We start from the raw sequence: 20,335 nt of genomic DNA on the forward strand, positions 1-20,335 counted from the left end.
CCCCTAAGGTTTACATCTTGGCCATCACTGAGTAAGCAGTTTTACATGTGTGTTTTCTTCTTCTTTTTTCTTTTTCTTTGACATTTTTATTTTTATTAATTACATTTTATTCACTATGTATCCCACCTGTAGCCCTCTCCCTCAACCCCTCCCAATCCCACTCTCCCTCTTCTCCACCCATGTCCCTCCCCCAGTCCACTGATAGGGGCTGCCTTTCGATCTGATCCTAGTCTATCAGGTCTCATCAGGAGTGGCTGCATTGTCTTCTTCTGTGGCCTGGTAAGGCTGCACCTGCCTGAGGGGGAGGTGATCAAAGAGCAGGCCACTGAGTTCATGTCAGAGACAGTTCCTTTCCCCACTTGGAAACTGAGCTGCCATTAATCTGGACACGGGTCTTTTCTCAGATTGATACTCCAACCAAGGATCATTCATGGACATAACCTAGAACCCCTGTACAGATGTAGCCCATGACTGTGTGTTTTCTTAACACACTGAAATCTTAAATGGTGGATGCAACTGTGAGCAAGCAGTTTCCTAACTTTATAAGCATGCTATATACAGTTACATTACCTGTACACACATGGTAGCACTTCCTGCTCCCAAAAGGCATCTCAGAAAAAGCTGCTATTCTGACAACTACACAAGACCCAGACCATGGACAACCATGGCCTAGCAGAATGGCTTTGCATGTGACATGTATTATCTTAGTTTATTTTAGCTGAAAAGACAGAGCCCCTGAGCTGCCTTCCCAATTCCTAGGCGGAACTATCAGCCAGAAATTGCCCCTTAGGAAGGCAGGCAGTGGTCCTGGTTTCCCAGGTAGGCATGTTTAAATCTCTTCTCCATCAATATCAGGAAACAGGCAAAGATCCCTGGAAGAGGGAATTGTAGGGAGGGAGCAAAAGAGTTACTTCATGCTAGTACCAGGGTCTAAGGACTAGTATTAGCTATACCTAGTCAGTACAAGGGCAGTGGAATGAGCTACAGGTTGGGATCCACTATGAACAGATAACAGTCAAAGTAATTTTAAAAAATTCTCAAAAACATTTTAGAACAAATGTTAAACACTAAAAATTTTCAAAGCACAATCCCCAGAAAAGCCTCACTTTTAAGAAGGTGGTTTGCAGAATGACTTGGGTGTACAAACCTACTGCATAATAATGCAGCTTTGCTTGAGGGAGGTAATCAGGAATTATACCTTAACTACAAATTAAATTACTGCTTTACTGAAATATAACCTACAGAGAAATCTAATCTGAAGAAAAATTATACTCCTTTGAGGTAACAACAGCCCACCTACTTTCTGAAGAAAAATCGTATAGAGGAGACAGCATTCATGGCTACACAGATTAACTAAAACATATATAAGAATAAGTATTCTAAAGGAAAGACAGTCTCCAAAAGCACAACCATGCCCATTTGTTATTATGCAACATGGTTTTATGTCATCCTTGTAAGGTTCACACAAGTACAACATGAATGGAACACAACCCAGGGTCACAGAAATGAGAGAAACTTATATAAGGGACAGACTCAAATAAGTTACTTTAAAAGCAGACAAATCAATTCAGGTGAGTGTTTTTTGAAAACATCCCAGATATCCTCTCACTAACTTTGCAGGTTCCAGGACATGCCAGCTGTCATTTCCCAGAGCATCAGAAACCAAAATTAACCCATGTATTCTCTTACACTGGTCTGCACTTGTGTGGTTCCCACAGGGCTAGGCTGACTCAATAATGTTTCTCTCATTCCACAGAACAGAATAGACTTCCTGCCATTCTGACTGTGAAACACAGTAATTCACCAGGGAATAAAGGTCAATATTGCACTTTTGGTCATTACTGAATCATTTGAGATGATCTGTGGTTAGAATGAAAGGAAAATCGAAGGCTGTGAGAATGCAGCAAATGGCTCAACCTCAGACCAGTTTTCATCTCCATCTACCTAACAGGCATATGGGTAAAAGGCCCACATGTCAACATGCTTCAGGGCATTGGGTTGCTTTCAAATCCAAAACACAAGCCAGGAACCAGTTAAACAATGTAGAAATAAGGGGAATAAACCTCAGGCCAATGCTTACTCAGGTTTTAGGTCACCAGCTGAAGTTAGGAACAGTTTTCCAGTCTGCAAGTGACACCACGAAGTAGAAAATTTTAGCAAATACAAAAAAGTACCTTCAGTGCAGGAGTCTATGCCAAAATCTCCTCCATTGTGCATGCAGACATAAGCATGCTCACATCTCCACCCACACTGAGAAGCAGCCACAGGTTTTCTACTGCATCTGCAAACACACAGAGCAGAGCAGAGAAGAGCAGCTCTGAAAACTCACATGGCTGCTAAATCAATCTTTTCTTAAAATGTCCAATTTAAGCCACTTCATCTTTAAGGCATTTAAATCCTTAAATATAAAACATCTTAGGAATCTAGGGCCAATTTATCATTTAATCCATAGAATAAATGTTCATGGTGCTTGATTTTTATATCAATATTTTCCTTCACTGGTTTAAACTGGGCTACTTTTTAAAGACAATGTATCATATATAAATTTAGGCCCCCACAGTTTATCAATGTCAAACAACATCGTGTCAGGCTAAGATTCAATTCAGGTAAGTGCTACTGCCAAATTTTCTTGTTCCCAGACGGGCTTTAAGATTATTTTATTGCTTAAAATTTAATTTGTTCCAACTCATGTCTCCATGACAACGTTGGCTAACCCTGCAAATCATTTGAGTAATTGGATATCTTATCTTTCTATTGCTCTCAAATCGAATGATTCTGCTAGAATTGTAACAGCCAATCAAATTTACAGTCCTCCTGAGTAATAGACTTGGAAAAGGAGCCACATTCATCTCCTCTGTACAGCCATATTAACCAGTATGGGACAAACAGCAGAATCTGATCTTCCAACTGTACTCCAGATTATAAACAGTGTCAATACCAATATTCTCACAAGGCAAAGTCTACTCAAAAAGCTCTTCCCTGTCCTTCCTTTAATTTGAGAGCGACAATTGATACTCACTCCATACAAACTCATGAGCAATGTCAATCTCAGCAGTGAAGAAAACTGACAAGAGTAATCCCCGAAGCTGATGAGAAAACTAACTTATTTTAAAGCACGTTTTAGATATTGAACCTGTGCTACATATGGTCAAAACGATACTGAAAAGTATTATTTTTAAAACACTGCCAGTAAACTCGGGCTTTTCAGGTATCCGAGTCAAGTTCCTTGTAAATCAGTTATCAACAAATAGAAATAAATACAAATAGACAAATTTTAACAACCAGCAGTAACACTTTAGGTGCCCTCAGAGAAAGAACAGTCAAAATGTCCTTTATTTACTTCAACACTACCCCAACACCCAAGTCAATAAGAAACAGGTTTCTTACTAAGTTCAAAGCCAGCAGTTCCCCTCTTGAATTTAACAGGTCCGCTAAAAAGTAGGGACGTTGGATATACTTCAGTGGGCCAATTCCACTCTTCTCTACAGATCTGAAGACACTGGCTCCAAGGGAGTTCATAGCCCAGAAACATAAGAAAGTCACCATGCTTATAAATGGGAAGGCTCTGGAACCTCACCAACTGACAGGTCAAAGAAGCTGTCAACAACCGGTGCTTGTACACAGACGGACAGCTAAGGTACTTCTCAGCTCCTGAGACTAGTCTTGACTGTGCTATGCTTTCTTCATCCTAAGGACTTGGGCCAGAGATAAGTTTTTCTGAGTACTAAATGCCTCAACTTCCAGCATGTCACCCAGAAGCAGTGGCCCATTTCTGCAGTGCCAGCAACATGGTAAACTGAGGCAGGTGGCTAATGAACCTTAGAAATTCATTACTAATATGGGCAATAACAGAGCAAGGCCCCATCTCAAAATAAAGACAATAAACATCCCCAGCCACTCCCAAAGGCCTTACTTTTCTCTGTCCTGAGAGTTTTTGCTACTTTTTATTTTACTTCTGCAAATAGAAAACAGCTGTCAAGTCAGCAAACATCTCAAGACCAGTAATAGATACAGAAAAGTAATTACACAAGTCCTCTACACAGCACTTTACACATTGTATAGCAAAAACAAAACCACATGAAGACAGTACCCCCTACACAAATGCACAATTGTACAAAATTACATACATCCATTTTTCAAGGCTTGTTACTTTCTCTCATGACATAACTTAATCTAGTAGCTCTACAAACAAACCCCTGTATCTTCAGGACAATTTCTTCAATTTCATAGTTAGTTTTGTTATATTAAAAAGAAAATAATCTAAAACACATCTACACAGCTCTTCTACCATTTACTCTGTTGAAACTATAAAAACGAACTGTCTTATTTATTATTATTATTTATTATTCATCCCCATTTATGGAAAAAGGAAAAAAAAACAACCTACTTTATTTTCTCTGGTAGTTATATTAATTGCTTGAGACACATTGCCAGCTGACCTATATTCATCATTTTAATTATTTTATATTTCTTAAATAGTAGAGTCTGCCAATAGGGGCTGTATTATTTATTGTAGGGGCTATAGTTTTGGTTTTTCAAATTTTCCTTTTGAATATAAAGACAAATGCCTATGATCTAAAGAAGAAAACAATAATAAGAAAAATACTTTCTAATTATATTGAGAAAAATGAAGTGAATTCAGACAGAGAGAAAAGAACTCTGGGATTGAAAAACAGAAACAAGATGGAGCAAGATCTGCAAGGCCAAGAGTATGAATACATCTTAAAAGGGCTGCTGACAGATTTGATAACCCCTCTAATTCCACGACTCCCAAATATCTACCTGTTGGGGAGCTGCTTTGGCCACTCCCTAATTTTACTTGTCTGTATTCCTATTTACATCACTGAAAGCAATGCAATTAATATCTACCCACAAAGAAGTTCAGGAAACTGAGGGAGTTGATAGGAAGTTCTTGCAGAGTAATTCCCAAGAATTAATTCTCCTGGCTAAAAGACTCAATAGTCACCCTAATACCGCCCACTCCATAATAATGAAACAAAAAAACCTTTGGTAACCAAACACTAAGTATCTGGAACTGGGCATGGTGGCTTACTCCAGTAAATAATGTCTGGGAAGGACATAGGGCAACCTCAAATTCAGTTAGCCCAGCTACAATGGTAATGCTCATCTCAGGGAAAAAATAAAATAAAATATAATAAATTAAAGAAGATGAGAAAAACTACTGTGAATGATGCCACATGGCTATAATCCTAATCCTTGTATACTGGAAATAGGGGATCAGAAGTTCAACTCCAGCTTTCACAGTGAATTGGAGGCTACTAGCACTCTATGTGCCAAACAACAGCAAAACAAAACAAACAAACAAACAAACAAAAAAACAACTAAGTGGAGCAAGCACCTTAACTAAAGGCTACATATGGACAGGATGTTTTTCTTCCATCCCCATGGCCCATCCTTTTCCATTTTGGACTAAGATCCATGTCAGTGTTAACACACCCTTTCCTAAGCCCAAAGCAACCTTTTTATTGTCACTCATTAATCCATAGAAGCCTTTCAAATGGCATAAAGTCAGCTGCATTTTGTTCTTCAAATCAATTTCCTCCTCAGACATCAAGTAAATGTTCCTGCACAAAGAAAGAACAGCCCTTCCCTTCTAATTCAAAAATCCATACTGCCATTGCCCTTGCAAACGGCTAAACAAGCAGTATCGGCAAATCACTTGTGTGCTGTAATATATTTACTGCAAATCCCAATGGTTTACCTCCCTGATGCAGTTTCTCCTGTGTCTGAGCATGTCAATAGACCACTGGAAACCACAGTTCTAAGTAGCTCTGACTCACTACTTGCTCAAAGCATCAGAGGGTGCTGGGAAAGAACAAAAGCCTGACTCCTGAAGGGCCAACCTGAGGTCTGGAGACCTAAGCTTCAGGAAGACCACTGTGCTCCCCTATACAGGGAGTCTCAGAAGTTGTGGCCCCTGACACTTCACACTCTTTTACTACAACTGAAATGCCCCACTAGGACACTTTCTATATGCACATGAATTTCAAAATTAGCTTCCTTTTGCAAAAGCATTTCCTGTCCCTGGTTTTTAATAATAAGACAATTTTTTCCTAGCAAACACTGTGGAGAGATTTCCAGGTGTCTCAAAGTTTTGTTAAAAGGCCAAAAGCAAAGTGGCTGGAGGCCTGGTGAGGCACAGTCTTATATTTCCTTTGGGTTGGAGTATCAGTAGGGATGGGGTGAAGAAAGTGGCCATGTGCATGTGGAATGTGGAGAGGAGACGAGGTTGATATTTTGTGTTTTCATTAATCATTCTTCATCCTATATTTTAGACAAAGTCTTGCAGTTAACTTAGAACTCACTGGCTGAGCTAAAAACTCTTAATCTACCTGTCTCTCCACCCTCTACCCCACTAATTGCCTCTAACTGGTGTTCCCCTCCCCCAATGTTAGGGCTATAGAGGCACAGCAGGGAACTGTGGTTGGTGGAGTCAGGATTCTTATGCTTACACAGTAAGTGTTTCGTTCTCCCCAACTGAACATTTTCCAACTAAGTATAAATCTATGCTTTTTGGGAAGAGTTGAAGAAAAGCACTATGTTAATCAGTAATTCACACATGCTAAAAGCACAAGGATAAGTTTAGTTGAAAAAAGGAAGAATCCATTAAGACTTGGGGAGGGACATGGGAGAGGATGAGGGAGGGGGCTACAGCCGAGATACAAAGAGAATAAACTGTAATTTATGAAAATATAAATAATTTTTTAAAAAGATTGTTAAAAAAGAAAGATAGAATTCCTAAGATACGCATCAAGACTCCTCCCTCACATTAAGACAGGGCCAAAATAAAGCCCCTGTCATCTGCTAAGCCCACTGGACTCTCTAGATCCATTCTTTCTTCAAACAGGTAATACAAGCTCTTAGGAGATGAAGCAAGTAGGTCAGGAGTTCAAAGATATCATTGGCAAAATAATTAACTTTAAGCCAGCCTTGGCTAGCTAGGTAAGGCCATGTGCACTTCCAACTATCCTCTCCCTTCCCCCGCCACACACACACAACTAAAACCACCACCACCACCACCACCACTACCAACAACAACAACACAACAATGGGGCAAGTAGCATAAGTTCATGAATTTTCACTGTATGTTTCTCTCTCCTTTTCTTTTTAGTTGTGAATCTAGCCTTTAACTGCTAAGCCATCTCTCCAGCCCTTTCTCTCCTTCTCTGAATATTTAGATTTATATAATAAAATGTTCAAGGACACAAAAACTTGGAAATTTTAAAAAAAGGTAAAATACTGTATATAATCATGCTAAGACTATAACTGAATTTAATCAACAGTTCTACTTGCCTGTCCATAAATGACAAGCAACGGTTCACTATGAATTCACTATGAATTCCAGGCTTCAACAATAGCAAGTTATTTTGTCCTTTTTGAAGCCCAAATCTAAATATATTACTGTAATTAACCTCCTCATTAAGAAGCCTCAGTTGAAAACCAGGAATGGTAGCATAAACCTATAAATAATCTCAGCACTCAAAGTAGAGGCAACTACATGGTGAGTTTGCCTTCAGCCTAGAATACATGAGACCTTGTCTAAAGAAAATGGGGAAGGTGGAGAGATATTCAGAAGTTAAAAGTCCTTGAAAAGACCCGAGTTCATCAACCATACACAGGTAAATATGAATAAAAATAAAACAAATCTTAAAAAAAAAAAGCCTCCTGAAACCTGGATGCCTTTGGGATATTTAAACTATAAATTACCCATAAGAAGAAAAGGAGGCAGGCATAACACATCTTTAAATCCACAGGCAGGAGGATCTCAGAGTTTAAAGCCAGCCTGCTCTGCACAGCAAGTTCTAGGCCAAACTGAAATACATTACAAGAGCCTTTATAAAACAAGTTTAAAGCAATAAAAATAAACATTATCAGTACTCAACTGAACACATTTCATTTTAAAATTTAGCGTAAGAACCATTGTTGATATTCTTTATTTAGGACTTTAATCTGAATAAAGTTCGACAAATCTGAATTGTTGGTTCTACTTTTTGTATCTGGATATTAAAATGGTCACAATTCATTGGTTTTGTTTTGTTGTTTTCGGTAAAGAACTTCTCACCAAAATTCAGAGGATGAGGATCCAAAATGGTTGCAAAGACCATGGAACATGGGATTATACTAACCACATTGTGATATATAGCTCAACTCCTGAGAACGTAGATAACCAAGCTACGAGCAGAATGTAGAGAATAATGAACAAGACATAAGAAAAAAACACCAGTTTTAAATAAGTGGGTGACAACAGGTTGTGAAGGCACTGAGGTAAAAAGATCTTGAAAGAAGCTGAGAGAGGCCATGTGAGGTTTAAGAAAAAGTCCAGAACTATTAGCAAAAAGAGAACCATTTGGCCGGAATAAAAGAACTGCAGGACAGAAAATAAAAGAAGTACAGAAAGGAACAATAATGGAGAAAATACTCAGAGGCAGACATAGAAAGTGATGAGTGAAAAGCAGAATGGGAAACAGAAATATAAGGATACCCACTCCCAAGCCCCAAGCTCATGAAGCATTCAAAGGGCCTATAGCTAACAGGCCTGAAAAGCAATTCTCTGACACAGCTAGTGTGTGTTTACCCAGGGACACACTGGGAAAGCTGACAAAATAAACTCATACATTAGCACTTTTAGTTTCATGCCTATATTTAAAATGTCCAATTCATTGTAAATGTATACAATATATTCATACAGCAGTATAGTGCACAGATTGGAAAGAGGTAAAATGCTCCAGTGGTTTGTGCTCAAACTTCCTGGTGAACAAGATGTACAGAACACCAGTTTAAATACTCTGGCTGGAGTATGTATGCTAAAACAAATCCAGTCAAATATTACTGCATATACTCCAGCAAGTTCACAGAACAGCATGACCATAACATTAGCATGTGTTCGTCTCACCTCCTCTAAAGGATGATGAGAACCTAGTGCCATCTTGTCAGTTATACTGCTCCTCGGTGGAGCTGATATTTCCAGTTTTTCTATTTGGAAGATGAAAATTTCATTGATAAAAAAAGTCAGATTTATTTCTTTTTCTCAATTTTTTCCCTCTATCAAAAATGTCCAGTACCCCATATTTGTCAAAAATGGCAAAATACCATATAACACTTACACTAAACTTAAGAAAACCATGCAGACATGGTGGGGCACACCTATGATCCCAGGACTCTGGGAGACAGACAGGTGGATCGCTCTGGGTTAGAGGCCAGCCTGGGCTATAAAGAGAGTCCAGGACAACCAAGACTACACAGAGAAATCCTGTCTCAAAAAAAGAAAAGGAAAAGAAACAAAAAGAAAGCCATTATTATACCTAGTATGAAAGTCTGAATGCGAAGGAAGTCAATGCTAATTCTCATATTGACTCTGTGGTTGCTTCACAGTAGATCAAAAGAATGAAACAGCAATTCAAAATTTAAATGATAAAAACTGAAGTAACTATTATATCATAGGTTACTTGATAAACTGTACTTATAATTTTAAAGGTCATTATAAATGGTTGATAAACTAAGATATTATGAAGATATGATTTTGTATAGTTTTATGTAGTACCGCATATAAAATGCAGTAAAAAGTTTTGTAAAAACTATATGAACATCCTGTCAAACCATGCCACAGAATAAAACAGAATATTTATCTCCTACTTATATACCCACCTACCCCTAGCCTCCCAACACACATACCGCAGCACTCTTTAAAATACCAAGTTGGGCTGGGTTTGTAAAGCACTTGCCTACCATGTGAGATAGCCTGACTTCCATCTGGGTGATGTCTGGGGGTGAGGAGTGGGGGGCGAGGTGTTTCCTACGTCAGGTAATTCTACTAGAGAATTCTTAATGCTATCATGAGGGCTGCTTTGAAGGAATCAACATTCAACTTTGTCAAAAAGACAAAGGTGGGTATTTAAAACAGAATTTAAAAAGCATGATAGCTGGATAGGGTCTCCAATCCCAACACTGGAGATGTTGACTGAGTCAAAGTCTCTTGGAATGCCTCTTCTGTTTCCTCTTATTTAATCCTCTTCCAGAAACCACAAGTAGGAAAGAACAAAGACTCAACTGTACAGAAATGTAAAGTAGTCCATGAACCAGTAAGTAAATCCATCTTTAAATACCACTCAAGGTGATTTATTTGCTGGAGAAAGGTTTTTCTGTTTGTGGTTCTTAATAACCACTATTTAGTAGGACACCATAAGTGCTCTGGTGAAGAACTCCCCTCAGTCTGTACACAGAGTGCTGGATCTGTAAGTGTGCACTGTTGTGGCTCATACACTGGGTAACAGACTTTAATTCATTCTCACTTTCAATTTATAAAGACATAAACTAGGGTTTGGGAACTTGTTCATGAGATGCCCAGTCCCTAATTATGTGATTTCTAAGTATCCAAAGCAAAGCCACAGATCTCAGGGACTCTTCCAGGCAGTACAGTCAAGGGGGAGTAGTGACTATGGCACTAAGAGCTACCAAGGTACAGATTCTACTTGCATTTGTCTAAGGCCAGCCTGAATATGCAGAGATCCTGTCTAAAGTACAGCAGCAGCAGACACTGCTCTTGCAGAAGACCATCCCCATTTCCCAGCACCCACACAGGGTGGATCACAACTGCCTATAACTCCAGCTCCAGGGATTCCAACTCCTTCTGACCAACTCCTGAACCTAAACTACTATGTACACACCTTCTCCCATCATGGAAACCCCCAACATACACATAACTGAATATAAATCTTTTTTAAACTACCAATTATCACTTTTTTTCTGGTGCCTCCTTAAATTTCTAGCCAGATACTGCCACAGATAGAAAGTAGACAAAGGGCTCGGGGAAGAAAACGTTAGGTAGTAAGAAATCAGACTTGTTTGCTCATTTAACAGATATATAGATAAATAGATAAGTAAGTAAATAAATAAATAAATAGGTAAATAAATAGATAAATAATCCATCAAGCTAATCTTGCACTTCAGACTCAAGGAGTTAAAATACACCATCTTTATCTCATAGAACTTATGCTTGTAAAGCACAAGCCTGGCTCATGAAAACAAAGTTAGCGGCCACTCCAATATTGATGACAGCTATCCTATTTATACTACAAGGTGATTAAAACCTGGTAGAGCTAAACAAACAAACAAACAAACAAACAAAAACTGGTAGAGCCTTAATCTAGGTGTTGCCCTCTGACTAGTCATTCCTGAGGCCTGCTCTTCTAGGGGGAAGGGGAAGTGAAGGAAGAGGGTTATTCAGGATTGTAGGGTGGTGGCAGCTCAGTTGTAGATCAAATGTCTGATTTGTATGGTGGTCTTGGGTTCCATCCTAAAATAAGATCTTGGGGCCAGTAAGATGGCTAAAGTTGTCCCACACATGCAGAGAAACTCGCACACACACACATATACACATAGGCAAAATAAACGTGATTTTTTAAAACTCTCAAAGCAGGTAAAGGTGTCTCAGAGATGAACGTATTCAAGGGACAAATGCACATACACAGGCAAAATAAATAATGTGATATTTTAAAACTCTCAAAACAAGAAAATGCAGACAAACAACAATAATTAGAATGTACGGGGGCACACATCCTCTAATCCCAGCACTTGGATCAAGAATCAAAGCCATTCCTTAGCAACAGAATCAAAGTAGAAAAAGGGTAAATTTTACAGAAAAGTAGGAAATGCCTCACCTAAAAAAGGAGTCCCTACCAGTTCCACCTAAATACTTCACAAGCATGCATACACCAAAGAATAATCTGTTTCCTAGTAAAAATTAAAAATACACAGTAAAATTGTGAATAGCAGTTTCACTCCAAAATTCACTCAATCTGAGATACTGTGTGACGTAGGTCAGGACACAGGTCCAAAAGTGATTCTGCAACTGGTTTCCTGCTTCTGCAGGCAGTCTGAAGGGGACCAGAAGTAGGTCTGAATTAAGAACACCAGCTTCCATGATGCTGAGCCCTGATCTCTAGGTGCTGAGCATGTGTCAAGAAAGAGCAAGGTACCTAGCCAGCTACTTCTCAATGCGTCAGATAGGAGGCAGACTACCACTGAAAATGGTACAACCAAAGGTAAGGAATACCACTTATAGCCACATCCAACTTTTCTTTAAGAGGTGGTCTGACTATGAATTTCTGGCTAACCTCAGACTCAAAATCCCGCTGCCTTACTGCCAAGCTCATACTGTAGGTATTTGCCACCATACCAGGCTGTATCCTTGTCCCTATTCCCATACAGAAAAGATACAGTACGTGATACAACACATCTTGTTTCCCAAAATATTAAGGGACACAGAACACAACAACAAAAAAATTATAGCTCAGACATAGGGAATCAGCTCTTGAACCCAGATTCACAACAGCTTGTTTTTTTGTTGTTGTTTTCTTTTTCCCAACATAATTTCGAACACTTTGGTGTTCACAGAATTGCCCTGCTTTCTCACAAATGGGCCCCACCTCTCTGCTGATGAGAAATAGAATTTACCACCTACACAGAAAGAGACAGACATCAGTGGCCTATTAAAAAGCACCAAAGCAAAAAAAAAAAAAAAAAAAAAAAAAAATTCTCAATAAGCTGTCTTTTCTGTAACCAGCCACAGAATGGAGGAAAGAAAGTCATGGGAAGATTTTATCAGAAAGTGTTGACACAACATAAACATGGACTGTGGGCGCCATACCAAGTACAGAAACCACAATTATACCACTCGTGATTTGGATGCACTTCCACTTTAAAACTTCCAGACAGAAAAGTCAGTGGTGAGATCTTGATGACAAAGCTGTTGAAAGCTAGGAAGGGAGAACAGGAGCCATACTACAGACAAACCTTAACAGCATTCAAGTGCTCTCTGGGCAAAATTTCCCCACTGCTACCCTTTTTCCAGTTCTACCCTTTCTTCAGTAACAAAGATGTTGTCAGAAATGACAATTTTTTGTGTCCCCTGATGATGCCTTGCTAGCATTTGGTTATAAGCCATAAAGCAAGAATAATTTCAGCCTGTCAAGAGTCTCACTAATGCCCAGTTTCCCCCTAGAGAGAATTCCTGTCAAATCTAATGAGAGCTCCAAAGGCCCTCTCTACAATATAATGAGCACTTAGGCCATGCTGGTGATCAGGCGGCAAAAAGCATCAATTTGAGCCTGGCTACACCCTGGGGGCCAGACATCACTAGTTTTAATAAGAATTATGATCACCAGCAGTACCAAATGCCTCCTCAAAACTTACTATTAACATGTGACATTCAGAAAGATGCTTTTCAAATATATGACCACTTTAAACTAAATTATAGCACGACTTTGCACACCACTCTAGTGAAGGAGCTGTCAGCATTTACAATAAAAACTAAATTTCAGGGGGCTTACTCTTTCTATGAAGAATATGGTGCCCCTAACTTCCCAATTGTTTCAAATTATACACAGTAGATTATTAATGCATATTGCCATACAAAGAGACAATAAATACCCACAAATGCCCAAGACAGAACAGTACAAAACCCAAGAGAAAACTTTTTGTTCACACCGGGGGTGTCTGACAGATCCTCCTGGCTCCTCATTCCTCTCTATATAGTAAATAAAAAGCCACCAGAACCCACAACTACATCCTTCCTTCTGCTTCCCCAGTAAGAACAACACAAGCATATCATAGGACCTGCTGCTCCATTGCACAGGAGTCCATGGGGTCATTAAATCCTTCCAGTTTATATGCTTAAGAAAAAGCCCTACACCCAGAATACTTAATGGAAAAGAGAAAATGCCCTACAGCGTAACTTAAAAGATGCAAATTAGAACTCCTACACCGAGTTTATTTACATACTTAATTTAAATGCCCACAGACCAAAGATATTCTAGCTCACTGTCATTGGCTTAAAACCTCAACATAGCACTAGCCATAGAAACACAGAAAAACAACCCAACATAAAGAACTTAGCAATCAGTAAAGCAAACATTTATGAAAGGTTCATTACATTACTAATGATAGACTATGAACTCAGAACTCTGAAAACATGTATCTGAGAACAGATCTAATGTCCACAATTATAAAATCTATGATGAATTAAAAATCAAAGAGTACACAGTTACAAAAGGAGAATTCAACTCTGAAACGGACTTGCTTAATAAAAATCTTTGAATATGAGGAAGATCTAAAGGCTGAACTAATCAATTTCTCCACCATGCCCCAGCTGGTCACATGTTCTTTAATTTAATGAAACAAGGATCTGAGATGAAATAGCACATATACATCAAGTAAGAACTGTATTGTTGCACTTTGAAACATGTCCAACTGTGCAACTTCATCTGATCATAATTTTTAAGAGGTAATCAATTTCTAAAAGACTTATTGTACCAGCATTTTGATAAAGTGAATGTCAGCATCTCCAGAACACTTGCACCCTGCCATTAATGCTTTCTTTGGCAGACAATGACTACTCAATTGAGGGTCCTTTGGGCTGAGCAATCATTTAGCTTTTCTTCTCTTATGAGGTCCTTAGTGTCTTGTTCCAGCTCAATACTCTTTTTATACACCATTATAGTAGCCTTAAGTGTGAATTTTATGGGAACTTGCAAACTCAGTCATTGCTAAGTCTTTCCAGTCACTAATCTTTTCATGCTTTTAAAACCACTAGGACTGAAACACCTTCCAACATGTTCATTGGCCGTAAAAGGACATTATTTTATCACCTCAAAATCTGCATCAACTGAGAAATTTTTCACAAACATGTTTGCTAATAAGCCACTAATCCTGAGTGTCACTTTATGGAACCCCAAAGCATAAAAGTACTCTAAAGTCATACGCTTTATTAAATCTGATAATAAAAAAACTCCCAAGTACCCCTCACACTTTCTACATTTTACCCAAACATATAAAAAAAATTAACTTTTCTAAACTCCAAAACCCACATGATATCTGAGATCTTTACAGTATAAGTCTATCCATGTGGAAAAGTAGACGGAGCTTAGGTTCTGTCTGCTGGTAAACACTCCCAAAGCACCTAACCTAGTCTTGTAACCATGAAGAAGCAATCCGGGCTGCAGAGTGCTAACACCAACTCAAAGAAGGGCAGAAAAATAGTCCTTGAACACCCACCTCTAATATGAAGTAACTGAAGACAAGGCCAGTAAGTATGGAAGAAGCCTATAAATTGATTTCTCAGCTTTAAAGATTTAGCTAAAACTTACCTGTTTGTGCATTTCAATGTTTAATCCATATGACATTTCATAATACTGTAAAGAGAAGAACCAAGCATGTCATTAACTCACATTTTGTAGTAAGGACACACACTATTATGTAAAAAGAAAAAGGACCTTTCTTTGATACCTACCATCACATAGTGCCTCTGCATTTCTGTCTTTTCACTTGCCAATTTCTCACACTCCAATTTAAGACTACAAAAACAAAACAGGCAGCTTAAGGTAAACATTATGTCACTTGTTTTAACATCTGCCTCACATATTTGCACTTCAGCAAAAACAATTTAGAAAAGTCCTAACCTAAGAAAACATCCTAAAAGCTGTCTTTTGTAATAAATGCAACAAAGGTGAATACTGGGAATGTCCCTGGAATATCCACCAACTACTGTTCTTTTTGTTCTTGGGACACATGTCATGTTAAGGCCAAGAACTGAAAAAACTATCAAAACAGATTCCTCATCTATCCTCTACTTCCCTTCTCTTGAGGGCACCAAAGTCTGTCCTAAATACAACCTCCATTCTCCAGCCCAGCCAGTGTTTAGGTTTGAAAAACTTTATTGGTAGAGTTATGCCTTATAATGACTAGTGCCTTTCAAAACCTTTGGTTTTGAATCCCAGCCAAAATATGGCAAGCAGCTACAGCAACGAAGTGGGTTGAAGTTTGTCACTGTTCAGTAAACAGTGTGTGCAAGTATGCCTCAAGTTCTGGGGAGATGAAAAAAGTAGATGAAAAGTCAAAAATCAGAAAGTCCCTGACAAAATAAGAAAAGAAAACCAAGTCTTAAGTTGGTCCTTTTTCTCAAGCATGACAAGAGTAAAATTCTCCTTGAAGAATTAGCTACAATGAATCAAAACCTCAGAGTAGCAAAATAAGTAGCCTGAAATATTCTCTATAGGTGGAGGCTTTAGCAAAAATTTCCACTAATAAATCCACAGAGGCACGTTATCAGTACATAAAGAACCCAGAATCTAGGTGAGTATAAATGTAATTCTACTACTTTGGGCCTATCCCAGAGTGTGGCACATGCATATTATCTACACCCTACCGCCTAATCGCTCCTGATGGGCACAGCTAATCATATAGGGCCTTCCCTAATGGACTTTGTCTCAGACAACCCAATTTTCTAGAATGGTAAACAGTGATTTCAACATGGCTTTGCTTTCCTGAACGCACACTACAGTGCTGAGCCATTGATTGAACCCATGTTTCAGTTCAGCCTGTTGCAAAATAAATAAACGAAGAGCAAATATTGACGGTTCTCATGCAACTCCAAAATACACGAAAAGGGACTCCTTGGAACAGCCACAAATGCGCAAAGGGGAAACAATGGGAGGAGGAGGGGACAACAGAAGGGGCGGCCCAGGAAGAGCCAAGAAAGGGGGGGTAACATGAATGACAGGGCTTAACTGTAACTCCACACGCCACCGCCTGGACACAAGCACTAAGTACAGCAGCCCTAGCAGCCTGGCCGTATATGGGACCCCCACCCACCCAAGTGACCACCACACGGGGCAGGTTGACACCCACCTGTGATACTGTGCCTGAAGAAACTGGAATTCCTCTTTAATCCGGTCCAGGGACTCCGGGATAGTAAACTTAAAGGGCTGGCCTGCAGCCTGGTGCGGCGTCTGCAGGTGACCAGCAAGGGGGACCAAGGGAGGAGATATGAGGGTGAGGGCGTAAAGCAGAAAAGTCAGAGAAGGAAGACGCATAAACAAAAAGAAAATAATAATAATAATAATAATAATAAAGTTAGAAGTGGTGGATAACGGAGCCCCAAACTAGAAACCCTCGGTTCACTTTAGAGAAGGAGAAAGCGGGTCTTCCTGGGGCCCTAATTTCTCAGGGAGCTCAAAAGCAAATCTTCCTCCAGCGTAGACAGTACGTGCCCGGCGTTCTGGGGTCACCTGGCCTAGAGGAGGATAAAAAGGCCCAGGCCAGAGCTTCGCTGTCCAGGCCGCCCCTGCCCAACTGGTAAGATAAAGACCCCGGAAACCGGAGGAGAAAAGCAACTCACTCTCGGTCCCCAGTTCCGGAGTGACCCAGCCTCACTGACTAAACGTAAACAGGTTAGAAGATGGGCAAAACGGGGATCACTCCGGTCTCGGGAACAGGGGGACGTGACTGTGCGACGCCCGTCTGCCCGTCTAGACATCCAGTAAGAGGGGGAAGTGGGGCTTCGTGGGCTCCCGCGTGGGACAAGCTCCCACCCGCGCCGGCGACTCACTGGGTGCCGGCTCTGCGGGAACATCGCTCTGGCAGCAGCCACGGCTCTGTTCCGGGACAGCTCTATCCTCCGCGCCACTTCCAACTTGAATCCCGCGGAGGAACGCGAAGCAGCGCAGCAGGCCGGCGCGCAGGGCGCTTGGGATGCAAGGCCAGGGCACGAGGAGTGCGGCCCCCGCCCTTAGGGCCACATTGCGGGGCACCTCGGCCCCGCGCCTGCGAGTCTGCGCAGCGGGGGGGCCCGGTCCTACCGTGGCCTTCCACCCGGTGGCCCCCGCCGCACTCCCTTCTGCGGCTCACGAGTGCAAGCGGGCCCTGAGTCTCCTCTCCGCGGCCGCGCAGGTGGCGCCTTAGCTAAAAACCCACGTAGAGAGCCAGCGGCCAGCGCCGCGTCTCGGGTCGTGAGGTCACCAGCTCCCACGACGGGGAGCTCTGGGTCACCGGCGGCTCGGCGACCGGCTTTGCAAGATCTCCAGCGTGGCGCGGAGCTGCGGAGCGGAAGCGGGGTCCGAGCAGGGTCGCGCCAGCGTGCGCCCTCCCTCTGGTCCGCGACTAGTGCTAACCCTGCAGCCCCTCGGCCACCCGCCGCGCTTCTAGCCCGCTCATCAGGCCGCCGGGTGCTCCGTGGTTCCAGCGCTCCCTACGCTCGCTGTCCCCTCCCCGGCTTTCGGCGAACCAGTTCCAGCCGCCGCAAAGTTCTCCCACGACCCGGAGTCAAACATCCACGCGACGAAGAGCGCTCTGCCACTCGGCCTCCCTTCCCGGCCGGCCACGTCGAAGGCGAATCCCGGCTCCTGCCCCGGGACGCGGGGTCTCTGCCGCCGCTGCTCCTGCCGCCGCCCGCGCCTCTTGCGCCGCTTACATTAACACGCGGTTTCACACTCGCTAGCAAACCTGCACCCCGCCCGAGCCGTGCGGAGGGGGCTGCTAGCACCCAGGCGGCCGCGGACCTGGGCGGAGCCGCGGCCGCTCGGCCAACCGAGTGCGCCGCACCAACGTGGGGCGCTGACGCGTGCCGGCCACAACCGGTGGTGGCCTTCGCTCCGCCCGCCTCGCGCGGTCGGGTCCGCCTGTCTCTCCACCCACCCGCCTGCGCCCCTCCTCCGCCAGCGAGTCCAGCGCGCTGTGAGTGCGGCGGTGCCCGCAGAGCTGCGGGGCGCCCACGCCAGCCAATAGGGAGCGGCCAGACTCCGAGATTGGCAAGCGGCTTCGGAAGGTCGGTGGGAAGGAGAGCGGCGGGCCGGGTTGTCAGTCAAAGTAACGTGGGGCGAAAAGGGGGAGCGCGCAAGTGCACGCTAGCCCCAGCGACCTGCGCGCGGGAGGCGAGAAAAGCAGGGGGCTGAAGTTTGCAGAAGCCTGCGGCTCGGTCTTCTGTTCCTTGAAGGAAATCTCAGTCAAAGTACCAGAGACTAACCGCGGGGTGTCTTGTTGGGGGAGGGTATGCGTCTTGGTAACAAGAACCGAATGCGTTTCCCGGTATTGGTTCCCTTTGTGCTACTCTGAAGGTGAGATTCCATTCACAACTTTGTCGGAGGCTTATTATTTCGCGAGCTGCCGTTCCACGGACGCACGGGAAGTGAACTGTGCCTTTGATGGGAAGTGCATGAGCATCGCAGCAGCTGGCGAGAGCACATCATCGTGGGAAGGCTAGACCGCGGCTCGGGCTTCTAAAGATTTCTGACCACTTCTTGAAAGGTCGACCTGGCTTCGTTTGGCGGGAAAGAGCCCCTAGGTGCTGGCTGTATTAGACACGCGAGTCCCACGTGTAGAGAAGATGCTTTTGCACCCCTCGAGAAATCCGGGTTCTGATCTTGAATTATTTCATTGTTTGAATAGGAGAAAAGGGGCCGAGCGTTTTTTTGGAGAGTGCACTAGTCAGTTTCAAATTTCTGGGAAATGAAAGACAATGGAATAAATCAATTCTGAGACATGAAACCTGCCCTCCCGCTTGCCAGTTGCTTTGGTTGAACTCCTGGCAGAGGCTTGCGAACCACAGAGTTGGTAAATGAAGCAGCTTGAGGGTCTTGGTTAATTGGGGATTGATTTAAGAGGAATTTGGAAGTTTTAAATAAAGCAGACATGTTATGGAACTAATGCGGAGAGTCTCCAGTTTTGAGGGTTTTGTTTGTTTTGTTTTGTTTTCTGGCAGAAAACCTGCAGTATCTCCACATGTATGCTTTCTTTAGCGAGCAGTTCGTTCGTGGAGCTGTTAGTTTATTTGTTTGTTTGTACCACTAATGAATGATGCTGCTTTAGCTTCCTGGTGATAACTTATCTGGTAAGAAAGGCACCTCTTGGGCAAGCATTTATCTTTTGTTGAAACCTGGTTAACAAGTTTGGGGCATTAATACCTCCATGCCGATTATTTTACTTTATATTGACACCGGAAGGAGCTTACTGAGCTAGATATGAATTTGCTCTTAACAGATTTTTTTTGTTTGAATTATTGAAAAACTAGATAATACATTACAGTGTTTGGAATGTCCTTTTTAAACATGCGTGCTGCTGATGTGTCTGTACGTGCATCAACTCTAATCAGTAATAAATGAAAAGCAAAAGAATAGTATCAGCCAATCTGTGGACCACAATGAACGCTTAAACTGATTCAGTGTAGTTTGAGGTTGTTCTTAGAATTGGGAACAGTTTTATGATACTCCTTTTCATAGCATGCAAAAATGGAAAGGAAGAAAACCAGGCCTCTTTTTTTCTGTTGGATTTGGTGATGTGTGGCCCTGCACTTTTGAACTCCTGTGATCCTGGGTAACTCATATGTTCTTTGAAATCATCCTAATTTGATGATCACTTTCCCCAGTCAATGGCCAGTCCATACAGTCAGCTCCCAGTCTGGGAAGGAAGAGCTTGGGACTCCACAAGTCTATGCTTGTACCTACCTTGAAATTGTCTCCCCAGAGTCCCATCCCCAAGTTTTACC

General features: G+C 42.0%; 1 protein-coding gene across 14 annotated transcripts in view; it reads right to left on the bottom strand.

The window, feature by feature from the left end:
• Positions 1-17,593, bottom strand: part of LOC110561700 (TLE family member 1, transcriptional corepressor) — an 83,494-nt gene extending 65,901 nt beyond the window's left edge. For 13 of the 14 annotated variants that reach the window (XM_060365716.1, XM_060365714.1, XM_060365717.1 and 10 more), the window contains exons 1-4: positions 17,405-17,593; positions 16,705-16,805; positions 15,308-15,371; positions 15,165-15,209 (exon numbers count right to left, since the gene is read on the bottom strand). In XM_060365716.1, coding sequence (XP_060221699.1) covers positions 15,165-15,209; positions 15,308-15,371; positions 16,705-16,805; positions 17,405-17,428 — 234 coding nt within the window. In that variant the 5' untranslated portion in view covers positions 17,429-17,593. Of the gene's footprint in view, positions 1-2,174; positions 4,311-15,164; positions 15,210-15,307; positions 15,372-16,704; positions 16,806-17,404 lie in introns of those variants that run through there. The other variant, XM_060365715.1, reaches the window with a different exon arrangement.
• Positions 17,594-20,335: the final 2,742 nt, after the last annotated feature.

The sequence above is a fragment of the Meriones unguiculatus genome, chromosome 12, assembly GCF_030254825.1.
Source record: "Meriones unguiculatus strain TT.TT164.6M chromosome 12, Bangor_MerUng_6.1, whole genome shotgun sequence".
NCBI classification, from domain to species: domain Eukaryota; kingdom Metazoa; phylum Chordata; class Mammalia; order Rodentia; family Muridae; genus Meriones; species Meriones unguiculatus.